Here is a 17,072-nt window from a genome sequence, read left to right as displayed (position 1 = left end):
GAGCCAAACCCCTCCAGCCCAAGGCCTGCTATCACACTACTGCAAGTAGTAGGACTATTACTGTACCTGAAAGAACTGCTGGGGCTGCTGCAGCTGCAGAGAGTGCTGGCAGGCCTGCTGCTGAGCATGGTAGGTGGGCTGGGCCTGGTGCGTGATAAAGCTGTTGTGAGGGATCATGATAGAGGACGTGAAGACGGGAGAGGGGACCAGGACAGCGTTGCAGTTCACATGCTGCATGGGAAACGACGGGGTCATCATCTGCTGCTCCAGGGTGTATCTGGGAAGGGATGGGTGCAATCAACAGGTCAAACACGTTTACTATGTTGATAGGTATAGAATGTGTGTGCCATTCAGAGTGCTCTATTTTCGGCTGGTGTTATGGTGGTGTTAGTGTCAAACGCACGTTATTTAGAAACATAAAAAACTATTTTTTTTCCCCATTTTGTTTTATTTGATTAAAAACCAAGCATAGTCTCCCTCCTCTTAATTAAGTATTTTTTTCCCCCCTGCCAATGCAGTCGCGAAAAAGTCAAGACTGTCGATAAACGGTTTGGATCCTGAGACCGCTTTGAATTACATCTTAATCACCAAAGCTTTATTATTTTTTTAAAAAGTACGTATGCGTATGACAGTCGCAAAACAGTGAACAGACCTTCCATTTTTATCTATGTATTATAGGGAGACCCACGTTATTTTAGCCATGCAGGTGCAGTTTTGGACACGAATAAAACCCCCTCCATGATGTAAGCTACGTGTCCATGCCCATCATGAAATGAGCAATGAGAACATCTGTACCGGTGACCCTCGTATCTAGAAGTTATTTTCCTGTGAAAATTGTTTGTTTTGCGTTTCATATTTTCAAAACCAAAGCCTCCCTTACCCTAGGCCCACAATAATGATTCCCTTACCCTAGGCCCACTATAATGACTCCCTTACCCTAGGCCCACTATAATGACTCCCTTACCCTAGGCCCACTATAATGACTCCCTTACCCTAAGCCCACTATAATGACTCCCCCTTACTCCTAGGCCCACTATAATGACTCCCTTACCCTAGGCCCACTATAATGATTCCCTTACCCTAGGCCCACTATAATGACTCCCTTACCCTAGGCCCACTATAATGACTCCCTTACCCTAGGCCCACTATAATGACTCCCTTACCCTAGGCCCACTATAATGACTCCCTTACCCTAGGCCCACTGTAATGACTCCCTTACCCTAGGCCCACTATAATGACTCCCTTACCTTATATTTAGCAAAGATAGGTCTACATTTTGTTATTTCATTTCTGTGAGACATTTAACAAACTATAATGAACTAACATTGGAATTGGAGTTGGATTCAATGTATAAAATACCATACACAACTTAAAGGAACCACATACTTCGCCATGGAGCACGTTCTTGTTATGAACTTGAGTGAAGACCCAAACGCGGTTTTAACAGAAAACAGAGTTCTTTAATAAAAAACAGGAATGGCATAAATCCTCTTCCAACGTAGTCAATGGAACAAAAGAACGTAGTATAATGCAGGTTGCACCTGCCATGCAGACTCCGACAGGACAGGACAAGGTGGAAGCAAACGAGACGACAGCTTGCTTCTGGCATCAAAAAACACAAACAAGAATCAGACACTGAAAGTAGCAGGAACAGAGAAAGAAATAGAGACCTAATCAGAGGGGGAAGAGAGAACAGGTGGGGAAAGAGAGAATGAGCTAGTTAGGGGAAATGTAGAACAGCTGAGGGATGAGAGACAGAGAAGGTAACCTAAAAAGACCAGCAGAGAGAGAGAATGAAGAGAAAGGACAGGAACAGACATAACAAGACATGACAGTACCCCCCACTCACCGAGCGCCTCCTGGCGCACTCGAGGAGGAAACCTGGCGGCAACGGAGGAAATCATCGATCAGCGAACGGTCCAGCACGTCCCGAGGGGGAACCCAACTCCTCTCCTCAGGACCGTACCCCTCCCAATCCACTAGGTACTGATGACCACGGCCCCGAGGGCGCATGTCCAAAATCTTACGAACCCTGTAGATGGGTGCGCCCTCGACAAGGATGGGGGGGGGGGAGGGACGAGCGGGGCGCGAAGAACGGGCTTAACACAGGAGACATGGAAGACCGGGTGAACGCGACGAAGATAGCGCTGGAGAAGAAGTCGCACTGCGACAGGATTAATGACCTGGGAAATACGGAACGGACCAATGAACCGCGGGGCCAACTTGCGAGAAGCTGTCTTAAGGGGAAGGTTCTGAGTGGAGAGCCATACTCTCTGACCGCAACAATATCTAGGACTCTTGGTCCTACGCTATTAGCGGCCCTCACAGTCTGCGCCCTATTACGGCAAAGTGCCGACCTGACCCCTTCCAGGTGCGCTCGCAACGCTGGACAAAAGCCTGAGCGGAGGGGACGCAGGACTCGGCGAGCTGAGATGAGAACAGCGGAGGCTGGTACCCGAGGCTACACTGAAAAGGGGATAGACCGGTAGCAGACGAGGGAAGCGAGTTGTGGGCGTACTCTGCCCAGGGGAGCTGTTCTGACCAAGACGCAGGGTTACGAAAAGAAAGACTGCGTAAAATGCGACCAACAGTCTGATTGGCCCGTTCGGCTTGACCGTTAGACTGGGGATGAAAGCCGGACGAGAGACTGACGGAAGCCCCAATCAAACGGCAAAACTCCCTCCAAAATTGAGACGTGAACTGCGGGCCTCTGTCGGAAACGACGTCAGACGGAAGGCCATGAATTCGGAAAACATTCTCGATAATGATCTGAGCCGTCTCCTTAGCAGAAGGAGCTTATCGAGAGGAATGAAATGAGCCGCCTTAGAGAATCTATCGACAACCGTAAGAATAACTGTCTTCCCCGCTGATGAAGGCAGTCCGGTGATAAAATCTAAAGCGATGTGAGACCACGGTCGAGAGGGAATGGGAAGCGGTCTGAGACGGCCGGCAGGAGGAGAGTTCCCAGATTTAGTCTGCGCGCAGACCGAACAAGCGGCGACAAATCGACGCGCGTCACGTTCCCGAGTGGGCCACCAGAAACGCTGGCGAATGGAAGCGAGCGTACCCCGAAGGCCGGGGTGGCCGGCTAACTTGGCAGAGTGGGCCCACTGAAGAACGGCCGGACGAGTAGGAACGGGAACGAACAGAAGGTTCCTAGGACAAGCTCGCGGCGACGGAGTGTGAGCGAGTGCTTGCTTTACCTGCCTCTCAATTCCCCAGACAGTCAACCCGACAACACGCCCCTCAGGGAGAATCCCATCGGGGTCGGTGGAGACCTCAGAAGAACTGAAGAGACGAGATAAAGCATCAGGTTTGGTGTTTTTTGAGCCCGGACGATAAGAAATAACAAACTCGAAACGAGCGAAAAACAGAGCCCAACGAGCCTGACGCGCATTAAGTCGTTTGGCTGAACGGATGTACTCAAGGTTCCTATGGTCAGTCCAAACGACAAAAGGAACGGTCGCCCCTCCAACCACTGTCGCCATTCGCCTAGGGCTAAGCGGATGGCGAGCAGTTCCGATTACCAACATCATAGTTACGTTCTGACGGCGATAAGCGATGAGAGAAAAACGCGCAAGGATGGACCTTGCCGTCAGAGAGAGAGCGCTGAGAAAGAATGGCTCCCACGCCCACCTCTGACGCGTCAACCTCAACAACAAACTGTCTAGAGATGTCAGGTGTAACAAGAATAGGTGCGGATGTAAAACGATTCTTAAGAAGATCAAAAGCTCCTGGGCGGAAACGGACCACTTAAAGCACGTCTTAACAGAAGTAAGGGCTGTGAGAGGAGCTGCCACCTGACCGAAATTACGGATGAAACGACGGTAGAAATTAGCGAAGCCCAGAAAGCGCTGCAGCTCGACGCGTGACTTAGGAACGGGCCAATCAATGACAGCCTGGACCTTAGCGGGATCCATCTTAATGCCCTCAGCGGAAATAACGGAACCGAGAAAAGGGACAGAGGCGGCATGAAAAGTGCACTTCTCAGCCTTCACATAAAGACAGTTCTCCAAAAGGCGCTGGAGGACGCGTCGCACGTGCTGAACATGAATCGAGAGAGACGGTGAAAAAATCAGGATATCGTCCATGTAAACGAAAACAAAAATGTTCAGCATGTCTCTCAGGACGTCGTTAACTAGTGCCTGAAAGACAGCTGGAGCGTTAACGAGGCCGAAAGGAAGAACCCGGTATTCAAAGTGCCCTAACGGAGTGTTAAACGCCGTCTTCCACTCGTCCCCCTCCCTGATGCGCACGAGATGGTAGGCGTTACGAAGGTCCAATTTGGTGAAAAACCTGGCTCCCTGCAGGATCTCGAAGGCTGAAGACATAAGAGGAAGCGGATAACGATTCTTAACTGTTATGTCATTCAGCCCTCGATAATCCACGCATGGGCGCAGGGACCCGTCCTTCTTCTGAACAAAAAGAACCCCGCGCCGGCGGGGGAGGAGGAGGAGACTATGGTACCGGCGTCGAGCGAAACCGACAAATAATCCTCGAGAGCCTTACGTTCGGGAGCCGACAGAGAGTATAATCTACCCCGGGGGAGTAGTTCCCGGAAGGAGATCAATACTACAGTCATACGACCGGTGTGGAGGGAGAGAAGTGGCCTTGGAACGACTGAACACCGTGCGCAGATCGTGATACTCCTCCGGCACCCCTGTCAAATCGCCAGGCTCCTCCTGTGAAGAAGAGACAGAGGAAACAGGAGGGATAGCAGACATTAAACAGGTTACATGACAAGAAACATTCCAGGATAGGATAGTATTACTAGACCAATTAATAGAAGGGTTATGGCGCACTAGCCAGGGATGACCCAAAACAACAGGTGTAAAAGGTGAACGAAAAATTAAAAAAGAAATGGTTTCGCTATGATTACCAGAGACAGTGAGGGTTAAAGGCAGCGTCTCACGCTGAATCTTGGGGAGAGAACTACCATCTAAAGCGAACAAGGCCCTGGGCTCCCCTAACTGTCTGAGAGGAATGTCATGTTCCCGAGCCCAGGTCTCGTCCATAAAACAGCCCTCCGCCCCAGAGTCTATCAAGGCACTGCAGGAAGCAGATGAACCGGGCCAGCGGAGATGGACCGGAAAGGTAGTGCGTGATCCAGAAGGAGAGGCCTGAGTAGTTGCGCTCACCAGTAGCCCTCCTCTTACTGATGAGCTCTGGCTTTTACTGGACATGAGGTGACAAAATGACCAGCGGAGCCGCAGTAGAGACAGAGGCGTTTGGTGATTCTCCGTTCCCTCTCCTTGGCCGAGATGCGAATACCCCCAGCTGCATAGGCTCAGCATCCGAGCCGGCGGGGAGGGTGGCAGTGATGCGGCAGGTGGCAGTGATGTGGAGAGGGGAGCAACGGAGAACGTGAGCTCCTTTCCACGAGCTCGGCGACGAAGATCAAACCGTCGCTCTATGCGAATAGCGAGAGCTATTAAGGAGTCCAGACTGGAAGGAACCTCCCGGGAGAGGATCTCATCCTTAACCTCGACGTGGAGACCCTCCAGAAAACGAGCGAGCAAAGCCGGCTGTTCCAGTCACTAGAGGCAGCGAGAGTGCGAAACTCAATAGAATAATCCGTTATGGATCTATTCCCCTGACATAGGGAAGACAGGGCCCTGGAAGCCTCCTCGCCAAAAAACAGAACGGTCAAAAACCCGTATCATCTCCTCCTTAAAGTCCTGATACTGGTTAATACACTCAGCCCTCGCCTCCCAGACTGCCGTGCCCCACTCACGCGCCCGTCCGGTAAGGAGAGAAATGACGTAGGCGATGCGGGCTGCGCTCCTGGAGTAAGTGTTGGGCTGGAGAGAGAACACCACATCACACTGAGTGAGGAATGAGCGGCACTCAGTGGGCTCCCAGAGTAACACGGCGGGTTGTTGATCCTGGGCTCCGGAGACTCGGAAACCCTGGAAGTGGGCGGTGGATCGAGGTGGAGTTGGTGAACCCGTCTTGTGAGGTCGGAGACTTGGACGGCCAGGGTCTCAACGGCATGTTGAGCAGCAGACAATTCCTCCTCGTGTCTGCCTAGCATCGCTCCCTGGATCTCGACGGCGGAGTGAAAGGGTCCGGAGCCGCTGGGTCCATTCTAGGTCTGATTCTTCTGTTATGAACTTGAGTGAAGACCCAAACGCGGTTTTAACAGAAAACAGAGTTCTTTAATAAAAAACAGGAATGGCATAAATCCTCTTCCAACGTAGTCAATGGAACAAAAGAACGTAGTATAATGCAGGTTGCACCTGCCATGCAGACTCCGACAGGACAGGACAAGGTGGAAGCAAACGAGACGACAGCTTGCTTCTGGCATCAAAAAACACAAACAAGAATCAGACACTGAAAGTAGCAGGAACAGAGAAAGAAATAGAGACCTAATCAGAGGGGGAAGAGAGAACAGGTGGGGAAAGAGAGAATGAGCTAGTTAGGGGAAATGTAGAACAGCTGAGGGATGAGAGACAGAGAAGGTAACCTAAAAAGACCAGCAGAGAGAGAGAATGAAGAGAAAGGACAGGAACAGACATAACAAGACATGACAGTTCTGATTGGCCAGTGAGGGGCCAAGCCTCGACACACCCACAACTTGTTTATTCATCAAAACCCAGCCCTTTCACGCCAATACCAGCAAGTGAGCCAATATTTGTAATATTAAAAATAGCAAACATAATTCTGCCACACCCCTGAAACTATAACGCATGTGCTTAGATTTACCATTGCGTTAGGTTTCTTAAAATAGAGCCCAGAGGGTGAATGGGCCAGACAAAAGATTTAAGTGCATTTGAACGGGATATGGTAGTAAGTGCCAGGCACACTGGTTTGAGTGGGTCAAGAACTGCAACGCTGCTGGGTTTTTCACGCTCAACAGTTTCCCGTGTGTGTCAAGAATGGTCCACCACCCAAAGTACATCCAGACAACTGTGTGAAGCATTGGAGTCAACATGGGCCAGCATCCCTATGGAACTCTTTTGACACCTTGTAGAGTCCATGCCCTGACGAATTGAGGCTGTTCTGAGGACAAAAGGGGGTGCAACGCTATATTAGGAAGGTGTTCCTAATGTTTTGTACACTCAGTGTATGTAGATCAGTAGTGCTAAAATGTGGGTATGGTGTGATTCTTTGCAACTAAGGGTATATCATGTGTTTTAAGTACATTCAGTTCAGTTCAAGGATAAATGCATTCATTGTTCCCATATTTCACTACATATACAGTACCAGTCAAAAGTTTGGACACACCTACTCATTCAAGGGTTTTTCTTTATTTTTACTATTGGATCACATTGTAGAATAATAGTAAAGAAGTATCCAAAAAAAGTGTTAAACAAATCAAAATATATTTTACATTCTTCAAATTAGCCATCATTTGCCTTGATGACAGCTTTGCAGACTCTTGGTATTCTCTCAATCGGCTTCACCTGTAATGCTTTTCCAGCAGTCTTGAAGGAGTTCCCACATATGCTTAGCACTTGTTGGCTGCTTTTCCTTCACTCTGCGGTCCAACTCATCCCAAACCATCTCAATTGGGTTGGGTTGAGGTTGGGTGATTGTGGAGGTCAGGTCATCTGATGCAGCACTCCATCACTCTCCTTCTTAGTCAAATAGCCCTTACACAGCTTGGAGGTGTGTTGGGTTATTGTCCTGTTGAAAACAAATGGGATGGGATGGCGTATTGCTGCAGAATGCTGTGGTAGGCATGCTGGTTAAGTGTGCCTTGAATTCTAAATAAATCACAGACAGTGTCACCAGCAAAGCACCCCCACACCATCACACCTCCTCCTTCAGAGTGGGAACCACACATGCGGAGATCATCCGTTCACCTACTCTGTGTCTCACAAAGACACGGCGGTTGGAACCAAAAATCTCCAATTTGGATTAATCAGACCAAAGGACAGATTTCCACCGGTCTAATGCCCATTGCTCGTGTTTCTTGGTCCAAGCAAGTCTCTTCTTATTATTGGTGTAGTAGTTAGTAGTTGTTATTTGCAGCAAAATCGACCATGAAGGTCTGATTCACGCAGTCTCCTCTGAACAGTTGATGTTGAGATGTGTCTGTTACATGAACTCTGAAGCATTTTTTTGGGCTGCAATTTCTGAGGCTGGTACCTCTGATGAACTTATCCTCTGCAGCAGAGGTAACTCTGGGACCTCCTTTATTGTGGCGGTCATCATGAGAGCCAGTTTCATCATAGCACATGATTAACTGAAACTGAAAGTTCTTGAAATATTCCAGATTGACTGACCTTCATGTCTTAAAGTAATGGGCTTGTTTCTCTTTGCTTATTTGAGTTGTTCTTGCCAAAATATGGACTTGGTATTTTCCCAACTAGGGCTGTCTTCTGTATACCACCCCTATCTTGTCACAACACAAGTGATTGGTTCAAACGCATTAACACGTTTTTGGTTACTACATGATTAATATGTGTTATTTCATAGTTTTGATGTCTTCACTATTATTCTGCAATGTAGAAAATACTCATTTGAATGAGTAGGTGTCCAAACCTTTGACTGGTACTGTACGTCAAATAACCAACAGCATAAAGAGTCAACATAATGATTACACACACACTCAAACACACACTTACTTGGTTTGCTGGATGGCTGTGTTGCACTGGGAAGCCTGGGAGCTAACACGGCTATCAGGTACGAGTGTCTGCACTGGCTGGTTGAGCAGCATGCTGCCAGAAAGAACAGTCTGTGTCATTCTCAAAGCTAATACTACAACCTTTCTAAAACAAAATCCATTTTAAAAAACCTCCTGGGCCATGGGGACAGACTGCACAAGCTGTTATTTTCCACCCCTGATATATTTCTACACTTTCCAAACACAGTGTGAGTACAATGGACAGGACAAAAGGTTTTGTGACTCAATGAGACTATTACCTCTCCAATGTAACCCTAAACTTTCTCTTCAAGGTTAGCGTAAGCACGTGTAAAGCAGGTGTTCTTTCATTCGGAATTCATAAAATGTAGATATGATTTCAACTTCAACTCATAAAGCTTTGTTTTGATAAAATACAGCTTCCCATGTCAATTGTTTCCCAAAATGTACTGAGTTACAAGTTGCTTCAATTTAGACCAAACTGAAGGCTGAATTACACTGACCATGAAGAACAGACTTTCGACAACATGTTCTTGAAAATAATTCTGCAACAAGAAATCAGACTGAGTGGTTTACTGTCTGTAGGGCTCACCGTAGCTGTCTCTCTTGGCTAAACTCAGAGTCTGAGTGTCTTTGGTTTACGTCCTGCAGTGCCTCTGTGGTTGTCTGCTGAGAGAACATCATGGGGTTGCTGTAGAAGGGCATTGTCAAGTTGGCATGGGTCTGCACCGGGAGACTGACTGCCTGCATCTGCCCGCCTGCACTCCTTATCAACCTCTGCTGCACCTAAAGCAACAACAACAACACTGAAACTACCACCAGGTTGACTACAGTCATGCAAACCCCACTTCCTTGTACATTTTGACAGAATATTACCCTGCTTACTCTATACAAAGTAAACGTTGAAAGCTATTGGGATAAGTACGGAGGGAGAACTGGGTACCTGAGGGGAGGGTGTGCTGTGCTCTGTGAGGAGAGAGTGAGGGGACGAGCCGTGGGCTCCATGAAGAGGCTGTTTGGAGTGGCTCGAAGCCTGCCTGATCACCCCAGACTGGGCCTGCTGCTGCTGCTGGGCTGGCCTCCCTGGACCCTGATGCTGAGGCTGTTGCTGCTGCTGTTGGACCTGGCCAAAGTCACTGTGGACCGGCTGCTGTAACAACATCTACAGTGCGCACAAATATGCACACACACACGAGGGAGGGATTAGATACTGTATACCACTGTACAACAATTAGCTTAGGTTTTGGGATCGTTTTAGGCAGGGCGTCTGACTAGCGGTAAGCATGGTTACCTGGAGGTTAGCCAGCTGCAGCTTCTCCTTGATGTCATGCAGCTCCTGTTGCTGAGTCTTGATGTCCATCTGCAGGATGCGTGTCCTCTCCTCCAGCTGCTCCTTGAGCTGGTGCATGACACCTAGCTGAGGCTCAGGAGGCTGCTGCTGGTACATGGACTGTTGCTGCTGCTGTGGCTTCTGTTGTTGTTGCTGCGACTGGAAGAATTGGATACACAGCCATCATGATAAAGGCAGTTCATATCACAGTACCATGTATGGGTCATGCTCTGGCACAAGCCTTCACAGCTGCTCACACACATTTTCAGAGCCAATGAGGGCTTTACAGTAGTTCAGAAATACAGCACTCAATAACTTGAGGACCACAGAAATCACCCTCCCAATCATTACAGCTTGATTTGCACTTCCAGCTCTTCTTGTTTCCATATCATGTAGATGTTGGAGATGGTTTTACTGGGCCTCATCTCAGATGAGTTGAAGTGATCATCTTGAGACAATTTTAACATACGTGAGAATAGTAGTTTTGCATCTACACTGAACAAAAATAAAAGATACCAGAAATTTTCCATATGTACAAAAAGCTGATTTCTCTCAAATTTTGTGCACATATTTGTTTACATCTCTGTTAGTGAGCATTTCTCCTTTGCCAAGATAATCCATCAAACCTGAAGCTGATTAAACAGCATGATCATTACACAGGTGCACCTTGTACTGGGGACAATACAATTCCTCTCTGAAATGTGCAGTTTCGTCACAACACAATGCCACAGATGTCTCAAGTTTTGACGGAGTGTGCACCTGGCATACTGACTACAGGAAGACCACCTGAGCTGTTGCCAGACAACTGAATGTTCATTTCTCTACCATAAGCCGCCTCCAATGTCATTTTAGAGAATTTGGCAGTATGTCCAACCAGCCTCACAACCGCAGACCATTTGTAACCGCGCCAGCCTAGGACTTCCACATCCAGCTTCTTCACCCACAGGATCGACTGCGACCAGACACCCGGACAGCTGATGAAACTGTGGGTTTGCACAACCAAATACTTTCTGCACAAAATATCAGAAACCGTCTCAGACAAGCTCATCTGCGTACTCGTCGTCCTCACCAGAGTCATGACCTGACTGCAGTTCGGCGTCGTAACCGACTTCAGTGGGCAAATGCCCACCATCGATGGCCACTGGCACGCTGGAGAACTGTGCTCTTCACAAATGAATCCCGGCAGTGTGTAAGGCATCGTGTGGGCGAGTGGTTTGTTGATGTCAACGTTGTCAACAGAGTACCCCGTGGTGGCGATGGGGTTATGGTATAGGCAGGCATAAGCTACGGAACAACGAACCCAATTGCATTTTATCGATGGCATTTTGAATGTACAGAGATACCGTGATGAGAACTTGAGACCCATTGTCGTGTCATTGATCCGCCACAATCACCTCATGTTTCAGCATGATAATGCATGGCCCCATGTGGCAAGGATCTTCATACAATGCCTGGAAGCTGAAAATGTCCCAGTTCTTCCATGGCATGCATACTCACTAGACTTGTCACCCATTGAGCATGTTTGGGATGCTCCTGATCGACGTGTGTGACAGTGTGTTCCAGTTCCCACCAATATCCAGCAACTTCGAAGAGGAGTGGGACAACATTCCACAGGCCACAATCAACAGCCTAATCAACTTTATGTGAAGGAGATGTCACGCTGCAAATGGTGGTCACACCAGATACTGACTGGTTTTCTGATCCAAGCCACTACCTTTTTTCAAGGTATCTGTGACCAACAGATGCATATCTTTATTCCCAGTCATTAGAAATCCATAGATTAAGGCCTAATGAATTCATTTCAATTGACTGATTTCTTAGTATGAATTGTAACTGAGTAAAGTCTTTGAAAATGTTGCATGTTGCATTTATATTTTTGTTCAGTGTAGAATTTAAACATCTATATTTACATCTAAATTATGATCATCCTAAATGGCGTTGGTGTGGTCTAAAATCAAGTGGGTGTGTTAGCATTTCACGCAATTGAACGAGCAAGTAAACCAACAAACAAGAACAAGCTGTCATAATACTGTGGGACTACAAGATAAACAGTGGGCAGGCAGGCAGGCCACAGACAGGAAAACTCAACACCAACCATTGCGGAGTGCTGGCTGCAGGTAGGAGAAAGGGGGAGGCTTAGTTGGGAAGGAGGTGAAAAGAGTTTAGCCCCAAAGTCTACCTTTGCACTACTGGGTGCGAGTCTGGACAAATTCTTCTCTGTCCCAGCGATGGATGCAGACTGCCGTGATGGTGTGCAAGCATCTGTGTACCGCAAAGATGAGTTGGCTGCTGGGAAAAATGTATCAATAGGTACTGTAGAAGGTTATGCATACTTCATAATTAACCATCTAAATTCAAAATAGTATACATTAAGTAAGTGTGTGGTGGTGCAGAGTTTGGAATAGGGTGAGAGTGGTGTTGTATGGTACAGGGTTCAAGTCGGAACGGACTGATCCAGTATGGGGGTGTTTGGGTTAGCTGGACAAAGAGAGCAGCAGGGGAACTGACATGCCGTGTCGGACAGGGCCGTGTGGGAGGACTTCCGGGAGCTGTGGGAGGACACTGAGCGTGCCCCGCTCATCCTGTCCAGTCCGGAGGGGTCCAAATTGGGACAGATGTCCAGGTACACCTCCTGAGCCTGAAACACACAAGATAGAGGAGCATTAAGTACTGACAGCACCAAAAACAAGATTTGGAACACACATCTGCTTTTACCCTGAATTCACAGCCTGACACTGGATATCGCCGTATTTGCATGGCAATTCACCATCCCATTCAGTTCTGAACAGACATTGGAGTGGGAAGTAAAGCACTACTGTACATGATTACTACAACTGGAACTCGACTTGGTAAAATGGCTACGCATTATGAAACTTGAATACTGTATGTTATTGTAACATTCTTCACGATTCATCATTTGTATTTGATCGTAGAGTCTCTTCTTCATACCTTCATGGGTGACAAAGTGGCCATGTCAGGGGATGTCTCCTCCAAGCCAAACTCTCTCCTCCTCTCCGCTCGCACCTCCGCATAACTTCAAATCCGCGAAAGAGTGCAATAGAAAGAAAGATCAAATGATCTGCCCATAAGTCAAGCTTTCCCATTATATTAATCCGAAATGTACAATGTCAAATGACAGAGAGACACCACAGACCCCTAATGCAGTAGATAAGGTTCAATAGCTCTACACTCGACTGATCTCAAACTACAGGGAGGCGATAACGTTCTCCCCCTCAGGGGGCGTTAGAGTATACAATACCAAACATGACAGAGAGTGACAGAGGAATTAGGTTTACCTGACGACTGTGTGAGTGCACACGATGAACTCTGGCTTGGAGTTCCACTGGTGGTATGTAATGTAGTAGTGTGTCTGGAGCCAGATCCACTGCTGACCCTTGCTCAGAAACCGATAGTAGCAGGATTTACCCTTCCCAAACTGCATTACTGTGAAGACAACACAAGACAGAGGGATATTTTCAGCAGTCAGGCATATACAAACCACTACACCACACTGCCCTAGTTCACAGTGTAGTGTGATGTTTGCATCATTCTAAAATATCAGGGCAGGGGTGAAAAACTCTAAGCAGCCTCGTAGTTCCAGGCTTTTTATGCTCATTGGTGAAGCAGAAATAGAAATGTAACTACAGCAGGATGACCTATTTCTGTGAAATGGCTGCCTGGATCCTGTGGTAGTGAGGGAGAGCGAGATAGGGTAGGAGAAGGGGGGGGGTAAAAGAGAGAGAACGTGGAGAGAGTTGCTTACATTGCTTATGACACCGCGCTATAAGCTCCAAGTCATCCACATGATAGTAATCGTAGCCAGAAGTCCCAAGAACCTCAAAGGGCAAGTACCCGATGATTGATGAAGCTCTGAAGAGAGAGAATAATCAAGATATTAAACAACTATGTTTTATGACAACAATAGACTGGTTAAACTGGGACAATAACTAGAGTATTTATTTTGTCGGAATTTACCATTTTATACCCTGAAGAGAATAACTTGATTTATAATTCCATAACTACCTTGACAAGTACATTGAACAATTCATAAACATTATGATTAAATAAACCTAACAAGTATGTATTGTCTCAAGCACACAGGGTAATAGAATCTCATCTTATGCATACTGATATGACACGTTGACAGAATATCAACTCTCTAAATTGGTTAGGGCTGAGCGAGTGGGACGTTTCTCATGCCTCAAAAATGCATAAACATGACAATGTTGTATAATCACAGCTTTGATTATGACTTGATTTTGGCTCACTTGATGCATTTCATTCATCAATGCTCAGTTAAATCCATTTAGCCTAGGCCCCCATAAGCCAAATTCAGAATGGCATGCAGGTCACATTATGGAGGCAGCCATTCATGTAACCCAGTACAGTAGATGTCCAATTATAACTCAGCAGATGACACAACGTACAATTTCCTCCCCTGGTTTTACCCAATAATATATAAACCCTGGATTGCTGATGCTATGTATTGGCCAATGAGAGGCTTTGAAGCCACCGGTTGGCCATATTGGCACTCCCCAGAAGAAGCAGACGTCCATAGGAATGAATGGAATTCTACAGTATTTCAATTAAATGTTTCAGAGACAAAATTACATGTATTTAAGTATTTTTGTTGTTGTAGTGGGGACATTAACATTAGTACTTGCAAAAAATTATACTTTAAGGAAAATGTTTTTATATATTTGTTAATTTTCTATTTTATGTTCAGCTCACATAATGTCATTTAAATGTGTAATTAATGTGTCTGTAGTAGAATAAACATGAAAAAAAACAAATGTTAATGGATTTGATTTGATACTGCAGCGCTGGTGTCATGAATGATAGAACGTAGCAGTCTGGGCTGTTTCTTACTGGGCCGTTAGCTCTTGGTGTTGCAGACTAATCTTGGGGCTCCCCTGTCACTATCCAGGGCATGGCAGCAGGTTTAAAGGCCTTACTGGGTGAGGAGGCCCGGCCACACGGTGGAAACTAGCACAATCAGTCACGCTACTAGCAGCAGCAGCAGTCTGCTGATCACTGAGCCTGATCACCCAAAGCCAATCAGATGGCACGCAACCAAGGGACACACAGCGTGGCATATGACACACGAGTTAACAGAGTTTACAAACAACAATATCATGTTAATGCCAACATAGGGGAAAGGAGAGAACAGCAGTTGTCCTCTTAAATCTATGTGTTCCTGTAGTGTTAAAGATGTGCAGCCCAGAGGATGTCAGTAGATGGGCATCGATGATAGTGTAGCTTTCCATCAGGCTATGAAACTTATCAAATTAAAGACGGATAACAGATGGAAGACAAGATGTACATGTTTCTCAGCTCCTCTTACCTGTGATCTAAGAACAGGAACTTCCATTCAAGGCTGTGTCTGGATGTGAATTCATCACAGGGACCTTCCACATTACACAAATCCTGGGCAAAGAAACAAAAATATGAATTTAAGACCAGTCCTTAAATCCTATAAAAACATATTCTACCTTGGAATTATAAAAAGTTCTATCTGCGAAAACTCTAGATTTGAGTTATTGAGCATCAAAGCATCAGAACTGTTTTGCAGTGATGAATTCCTCATTAAGTCCCTCACCTTAAAGGTAAGAGTACAGAGTATCAAAATCCTGGAACATTTGTAAATGTGTTTTTTTTTAGGGGAGGGGTTTGCAATTGTAACATTGTTTTTCTCAAAAGTGGATCTGGGTTGAGTAAAAAGGTTATTTCATAGAAAAGTAAAGTCATTCATAAATTAAGAGAATACACTTCCTTCAAACCACATTATCAAGTATTAATTCATGTTCACCATATATTTGTTAAAGCCATAGTTTACTAAAATGACAAATAACTAGGAACATTGCTGAAGCTTACATCTGTATCAGTAAACTGAAATAATTGTCTGGTCTCTGATGCCCATAGTAAGCAAACTACTTGCTAGTTATCCATGAAATGTGCAAAGTTGATATTTTTTGGTGAAATACTCATTCTATGGGAAGTTTTTGTATTGATATATAGAATGATATCAGACAAAACAACAACGCTTCTCCAATGGGCCTTAAACATGTTCCAAGGTACCTATATTTATTTATGTTAGCCAGAGCCATTCTTCTGCAAAACTGGTTGCAAAAGAGGGCCATCTCATAAAATATCAAGGACTTGGAAGTCAAGGACTTGGAATTATAAGGTTCTTTCTTCAAAATGTATAGTTCTGACATATGGAGTATTATTCAAGTCCCAGATCTCAGAACTGTTTTGTGATGTCTTACTCTTTCATGACTAAATAAGTACATGACTTTACATGCATATAATATGAAGATTAACAATGCAAAAACCTCTAAAACAGGCCTTACAAGGATATTAAAAATGTACTAAATGTTCTTCCAACACCTTTCCACGGTTCTTTACACGTAATATCCACAAACATATACCATCTGTATGTTCTCAAATAGAATCAGCAAAGATTTAGCAAAAGAACATGATCTTACCTTTAAAAATTGCGGAGTGACTAATCGTACAGTGGCAACAAGGCAGACCTGCTCTTCCAACGATGACGGCAGGGTTCTTGGTAATGTCAAATCAAACCCGTTACAAGAAGATGTAGGCACTGTGAGTCAGAAACAACAGAAACAACAGTCACTCTAAATATCTCACCAGAGGACGGATGTAGGAATAGCAAATATGAATGAACAACTACAATCCATTAGGTGTATTACAACAGCATATTATAGACACTGAGTGACAACCATCAACCCCACACAGGTATATCTGTTACAAGAGGATGTAGGCGCTGTGTGTTTCCATGCCACATCAGTGTATGCTGGGTTTTTTGTCCTTGCCCCTTTAATCACACACTAATTGGAGAAAGGAAAATCAGCAGGATTGGGGCCCCTGAGGACTGGAGTAGTGATCATCCAGCTAAGAGTCGAGGGTAATGGCAAATCAGACTAAAAAAATCTATGATTGGCTGTGTGGGGTTATTCTACGAGTGCCAAATATCTTTACATAATCTTTCCATCTCAACACACACTCTGGTGACTTTACTATGGCATTATGCTATTCAAATGACTGGAAGTCCCGCACTTTAAAGAGTATGGAAATACCCAACAATACGGAGTGTCATTTCAGAAGAGAGGGAAACATTTCCTCATA

General features: G+C 45.8%; 1 protein-coding gene across 3 annotated transcripts in view; it reads right to left on the bottom strand.

The window, feature by feature from the left end:
• Positions 1-17,072, bottom strand: part of LOC135550506 (neuronal PAS domain-containing protein 2-like) — a 74,754-nt gene that overhangs the window by 3,586 nt on the left and 54,096 nt on the right. Inside the window, exons 9-20 of one of the 3 annotated variants that reach the window (XM_064981401.1) lie at positions 16,409-16,527; positions 15,265-15,347; positions 13,684-13,790; positions 13,217-13,364; positions 12,870-12,954; positions 12,429-12,558; positions 12,100-12,209; positions 9,882-10,079; positions 9,534-9,752; positions 9,183-9,376; positions 8,574-8,666; positions 67-277 (exon numbers count right to left, since the gene is read on the bottom strand). In XM_064981401.1, the coding sequence (XP_064837473.1) occupies positions 67-277; positions 8,574-8,666; positions 9,183-9,376; positions 9,534-9,752; positions 9,882-10,079; positions 12,100-12,209; positions 12,429-12,558; positions 12,870-12,954; positions 13,217-13,364; positions 13,684-13,790; positions 15,265-15,347; positions 16,409-16,527 (1,697 nt within the window). The remainder of the gene's footprint in view (positions 1-66; positions 278-8,573; positions 8,667-9,182; positions 9,377-9,533; positions 9,753-9,881; positions 10,080-12,099; positions 12,210-12,428; positions 12,559-12,869; positions 12,955-13,216; positions 13,365-13,683; positions 13,791-15,264; positions 15,348-16,408; positions 16,528-17,072) is intronic. The other 2 variants (XM_064981402.1, XM_064981403.1) reach the window with 2 other exon arrangements.

The sequence above is a fragment of the Oncorhynchus masou genome, chromosome 12 (assembly GCF_036934945.1).
Source record: "Oncorhynchus masou masou isolate Uvic2021 chromosome 12, UVic_Omas_1.1, whole genome shotgun sequence".
Taxonomy (NCBI): domain Eukaryota; kingdom Metazoa; phylum Chordata; class Actinopteri; order Salmoniformes; family Salmonidae; genus Oncorhynchus; species Oncorhynchus masou.
This window is presented reverse-complemented; position numbering and strand designations above follow the sequence as displayed.